General features: G+C 37.0%; 1 protein-coding gene across 1 annotated transcript in view; it reads right to left on the bottom strand.

Annotated features, from left to right (window-relative positions):
- Positions 1-1204, bottom strand: part of LOC108976300 (rhythmically expressed gene 5 protein) — a 28490-nt gene extending 27286 nt beyond the window's left edge. Inside the window, exon 1 of the mRNA XM_018945306.1 lies at positions 791-1204. Coding sequence (XP_018800851.1) covers positions 791-925 — 135 coding nt within the window. The 5' untranslated portion in view covers positions 926-1204. The remainder of the gene's footprint in view (positions 1-790) is intronic.
- Between the last annotated feature and the right edge of the window lie 4989 nt (positions 1205-6193).

Below are 6193 nucleotides of genomic sequence, written 5' to 3'. Positions count from 1 at the left end.
TTTTTATACTATTAATAATTAAAATTTTTCTTTTTAATATTTGAATAAGTGTTATTTTTTATGTCGCTGTTATAGCACAATTTAGTCAAGATCAAAGTCATTCTTTCAATATAATTACGGTATTTTTACTGAGAGTATTCATTGTAGCAAATTTTATACAAAAACAAAACAGATTTGTTTTTTCAAAATTCATTTTTGTGCTTTTCAATCTCATAATTTAATTTTATACCAAAAATGAAATTTGAAAAAACAAATCTGTTTATTTAACTGGCCTCAACTAATATTTAAATAAAAAATAATACTAGTCCTTAACCGAATGCAGCTTAAACTCATCAACAGCAGCAGTTATCACAAACGAAAATCGAAAAAAATAAAAATATAACAAAATAAATTCATTTAAACACGTAACACTAAAACCAGTTGACGATAAAAATGTTTGTATGAAAACAAAAACTTGTTAAAAACAATAAATAACTAAATAACACGCATACATATACACAAAAGCATGCATGTGAGTGTATGTGTGCAAGTCAACTCATCCTACTTGGAGGCAGCGGCGGTAATGTGAATTAAAGTAAAGTACATCGAAAACAACGCACAAAAACAACAACTTAATTACAATATTTGCGTCAGCCAAAGAGATGGCGGCTATGCATGGCATGTTGTTGTAGTCATTATCGTTGTTGCGCATATTTATTTATTACTAAACCTCATATGTATGTATATTTGTTAAGGCAAAGTAAAGTTATGCTGCATTTTTCTTCATTGTTGTTTTTGCATTGTTGCTTACCTTTTCGTTGCGCGTTAAAAATTCCCAAATCGGTATCGCCGAGCCGCAACACATTTGCATGGAAACGCTTAAGATGAGGCATGTTGCAATTACTTTCGCTGCAGCGCGCTTGTTGTTGTTGTTAAGGTTACTCATTGTTGTTTTCACGTCGCTATGCTGGTTGTCTTTATGAGTGTGTGTGTAGTTATATTTATTTTTTATTACTTTTTAAATTTATTTTCGTGTGTTTCGCGTTGGACGCCAATAAATAATGTCAAAAAGCGCGACTTAAAAAAAAAAAAGTACTTGAGTTGTATAACACCGAAAAGCAGATGCGACAAAGCGCTGGTTTGATTGCTTTATGGTTTTACTTGAATTTTTTTTAATTAATTATTTTTTCTCTAATTTATTTTTTAAGTTTTTTTCGAATGTACATTTTTTTTTATTTCCAATTCAATTTTATTATTTTCAATTTTTATTTTTAATTTTTACTTGTTTATCAATTTTCATTTTTTTCGAATGTTAAAATATTTTTTATTTCGAATTAAATTTTATTATTTTCCGCTTTGCGCCCGCATTCGCACAATTTCACTACAATGGCGCGACTGACTTTCTTTTTCAGCGGCCTGTGCGCGCTCGTTCGTACGCTCGATTTGCTGCGCTGCGCTGGTGTTTGCTGGCGTTTTGCCACTCCGCGTGGCTGCTTGCACAATCGCTTGAAGCGTTATATCCGGCGCACAACTAATATGTACACCTTTGTGGATAAGACGTCGGCGTACACGCGTTCAGCCGGATGACGGCAGCGACGTGAGTTCAACGTCTAACGATTGAAATGCGCAAGGTTTGACCTCTGCGCACGACTGGACCGACTGTTGATTGGCCTCTCTAAGCGCCCAGTTCCGTCTTGCGAAACACTTTCTACGGTTTTCTTTTCGCTTGATTTTGCCCAGCTTCACTCCTCCTCAACGCGACGACTGCAAATCGATTTCGGGGCTTTTAACTGTGGCGAAGAAGACTCAGCGGATAAGCTTGTAGACACGGTAGACAAGTTATGTAGGAAATTGTGTGAAGAAAAAAACATACGAAATGTTCCAAAAATAACAAGAAAGTGACGTAAATATGCTTAAAATGTGCGTTGTTGTTAGGTAAGTCGTCGCTGCTTCGTGTCGTTTAACGGTTTCGCTATTTCGGCTATTTCAAAAGTGTTCAAACAAATTTGTATTGATTTTGTTTTAAAGTTGTTTTTGTAATTTACACTTTTTTCGCACCTTCGAATTAAACTTTGCGCTTTACAAGCTTGGATATACACACACATACACAAACATATGCATGCCGTGTGCGCTTCCGTTATGAGTTTGATAAAAGTCGATTTTCCGTTTCAATAATTTTACTTTTCACCACTTTTCTATGCAACAGACCAGCAATATTTGTTAACTACAGTTTTTTTTATTAAAAAAAAAAACAATTTTTTTTTGTGCTTTTCTGGGGGCGTCAAGTACACAGCACTTTCTGCTTCGACACGTCTGTAGACTCGTTTTGAAATGCGGTCTCTCGCGCCGCGAAGGCAGGTATTTATACTTTAAGCGCTGGCGCTGGCATTTGGTAAGCTCAACGTGTGAGGCGCATGTGAAAGAGCAGCTGGCAAGAGAACATGCTTGGTGGAAACTCGTCGCAAGCACGGCAAGCGCACAAACAACGTAACAGACTACTAGTAGCTTCCAAATTCGCACAGTTAGACAGCAGACAGAGTAGTTGTCAGATAAAAACACACATGTATGTGTGTGTGTGTGTGTAAATATGTGTGCAGTTTGGTATGCGGAGAACATCATCGGCTCGCTAGTTCCCGATCTAGTGAGTCAGCAGTCGCCAGTAGGCGCTCATCAGTTGCCATTACGGGAGAGCAACTAAGCCGGGCACATTTGGAGTGAGTGGCTAATGGCGCTGCAGTAAGCCTGAAAACAAAATGCGGGGAGTGGGTAAAGACAGCAAGTTTCGCTCATCCACTTTGGCTGGAATGCCTGTTGCTGTTTACTCGCTGCAATTGTTCCCGCTGTGTTGGACGTTGCATGGCAGCGACGGGTTGGTGGCGCATGTTGCAATGTGGCATGCTAGACGAAAAAGTCGTTCAACTTCACCGAGACCTTAGTCACATTTTCATACTTGTCGAGTGACGTTGCAGTTTGTTGTTGTTTTTGTTGTTGCATTTCAATAGCAACGAGTAAACGTTGACATTCTAGGTGACTGCATTGACGGCGGCGATGCGATGATCGATGCGCGACTTCGACATGCAAAAAATTAATTAACTAAAATTTGAAATCGAATTGAAGAACACATTGTTATGAATGTTATGTTATGAATAAATATTTTTTGGCGTAAAAAACCAATTTTCTCTCATTAACATAACAAAGGCAGGTATTAAAAAAGGCTTATAAAGTAAAACGTGCAGTACGAAAAAAAAAATTCAAATTGCAAATAACACGGTAAAAAAATTTAAAATGAAACAAAAAAAAAAAAATAATAATAAAACAAAAATACAAAACAAAAAGAATAAAAAAAAAATTCAATAAATTAAGTTTACATTGAAATTACAAAAAGAAAATCAAAAAAATAAGTAAGGAAGTGCTAAGTTCGGGTATAGTCCAAAATGTCATGTTTTTGTAACTTGCAAGGATTAAGCCAGGGAAGTATCGTTAAGTACAAAAGGTCTGTTACTTATGTGGTGATTTTACCCAATTTTATTCACACTTAGCATAAATATGTCCGGAAAGTAATAGGACTGAGTGGATTTGAAAAATTTATTGAAACAATTGTTATAACTCTTTAAAAGCTTTTAAAATAGGCTCTTTCTGGATCGATGCAGCGCTACCAGCGCGATTTCCAAGCATCTAATTTGTCGCGGAAGTCATTCTCCGGAATAACCTTGAGAGCCTAGGCGCACACTGCTTGGAACCCCTCTGCCGGCATATGTCACTCGGAAGATTGTCTCTTTGTCTCGGGATCATACCCAAAGATCCATGACTCGTCACCTATGAATACGTTATTCAAAAATTGGTGGTCACTCTCACACATGTTTACATTTTCTTGGCACACTTCCACTCAATGCAATTTCTGGTCGTCAGTGAGCACATTTGGGTCCATTAAATTTGGGACAATATACTTCTTCCTTTTTATTGGCGTAGATACCGCTTACGCGGTTGTAACTGAGTTAAGAACAGCGCGCCAGTCGTTCTTCCTTTTTGCTGTTTGACGCCGTTCGGAGATTCCAAGTGTAGCCGGGTCCTTCCCTACCAGGTCATTCCAGCGAAGTGGAGGTCTTCCTCTATTTCCCCCGCCGGGTACTGCGTGAAATTTGTTCAGAGTTGGAGTGTTTTCGTCCATTCGAGCAATATACTACTATGAAAAATTGTAAGACTTTGTTCATAATTGTAAAATTATTAATTTATTATTCAAAATCTATGTCGGCCCCTTTGACCCCAATACACTTGCGCCAACGGTTTTTCCAATCTCAGAAATAGTTCTTAAAGTTAGTTTTCGGAATAGTCTTCAATGCGCGTTGCGTTTCAAGTTAATGTCTTCAATTGACTCAAAACGGATTCCTCGGAGCAGACGTTTCAGTTCGTTGAATAGTCAGAAGTCACATGAAGTTAAATCAGGCGAATATGGTGGTTGTGGCACATACTTCCCGCCTCTTTTTATACTCTCGCAACAAAGTTGCTAAGGAGAGTATTATAGTTTTGTTCACATAACGGTTGTTTGTAAGTCCTAAAACTAAAAGAGTCAGATATAGGGTTATATATACCAAAGTGATCAGGGTGACGAGTAGAGTTGAAATCCGGATGTCTGCCCACTGCCACGCGCACAAAATGGAAAAGTATTCGTTTTTGTACATATCTCGGAAACTACTATAGCTATGTCAACCAAACTCTATAGAGTTGTTTCCTTCAGGCATTTCCATATATAGTTCAAACTGGGAGGAGTCCGATAATAACAACGCCCACCTCCCATACAAAGGTTATGTTGATAATCAGTAAAAGTGCGTTAACCGACTAACAAAAAACGTCAGAAATACTAAATTTTACGGAAGAAATGGCAGAAGGAAGCTGCTCCCAGGCTTTTTTTAAAAATTGAAAATGGGCGTGGCGTCGGGAATTCCATCTGATGCCTTCTCTGTATAATACGAGTATATATATTAGGAACCAATGATGATAGCGGAATAAAACTTTACACAAATACGGTATTTGAGCTGAGGTATCCCCTGTGGAAAAATTATCGTGATCGGACTAAAACTTTTCAATACAATTGAAATAAATGAAAATACAATTCAATACTCAAAGTACATAAATTAATCAAATCTAATTAATTTTACAGCAAAATAAAAATATATGTAAATGACGCATAATGAAATATCGATTATCACTTTATCATGCGAGAGTATAAAATGTTCGGTGATACCCGAAGTTAGCCCTTCCTTACTTGTTAAGAATAACTTCGCGCAAACGACGCATAACACTAAAAAGGAATACTATTTGACAGTTCGGTCGGTCGGAAGCAATTCGGAGAGCACCACGCTTCGATAATCGAAGAAACCTGTCAACATTTACTTTGATTTTTGATCTGCTTTGACATGGTTTTTCGGCTTCGGCTATCTGTTTCCGGGTCTCAAAGCATAGACTCAAAACTCATCGCCAATAATAATGCCTTTCATGACATCTTGGTAGTCGAAAAGTATTATTTCACTGACGTAAACCAGACGCTGTTTTTTTTAGAAAAAATTAGTGATTTTGGAACCAATCGTGCTTTCAATATACTTACGCCCAAATTATCTTTCAAAATGGTTTCCACTGATCCTTCCGATACTCGTATTCCAACGATACCGGTAAGATCTCTGACTGTTAATCCTCGATTCTCAAGCACCAATTCTTTTTTTTTTATTGACGTGTTAATCATCAGTTGATGTTGATAGCCGTCGTGGACATGGTTCGTAGTCAACGCGTTCTCGACTCTCTTTGAACAAATTGTGCCAATCAAACACACTTGCTCGCGGCAAACAAGTATCACCGAAGGCCATTTTCAGCATTCTGAAAATTTCAGCACCAAAAATTCGATTCCGCACACAAAATTAAAATGAACTTCAATTTTTGGTATAAACATTTGTATTTAGAACATTTTGTAATATTGTATATTATTTTTGATCTCATGGGGGAGATCTCATGGGATCTCATGGGAGATCAAAAATATAAGTCAAATTATGGTTTTGTTATCAAATTTGCTTAATATTTACTAAAATAGATTGCAAATAAAATGTATTTAACAAAAAAAAAACAAAAAAAAAAAAGTTTTTGGTCATAAGGTGGCATACTCTAAAGGCATTATTCGTGCAATGTTTTAACCCTACTAATCGCTTCTTGATTTGCACACTCGAAA

Source organism: Bactrocera latifrons, unplaced genomic scaffold (assembly GCF_001853355.1).
Source record: "Bactrocera latifrons isolate USDA-ARS-PBARC rearing strain unplaced genomic scaffold, ASM185335v1 scaffold_740, whole genome shotgun sequence".
Classification (NCBI taxonomy): Eukaryota; Metazoa; Arthropoda; class Insecta; order Diptera; family Tephritidae; genus Bactrocera; species Bactrocera latifrons.
The sequence above is the reverse complement of the archived record's forward strand: the minus strand, read 5'-3'. Positions and strand labels throughout refer to the sequence as shown.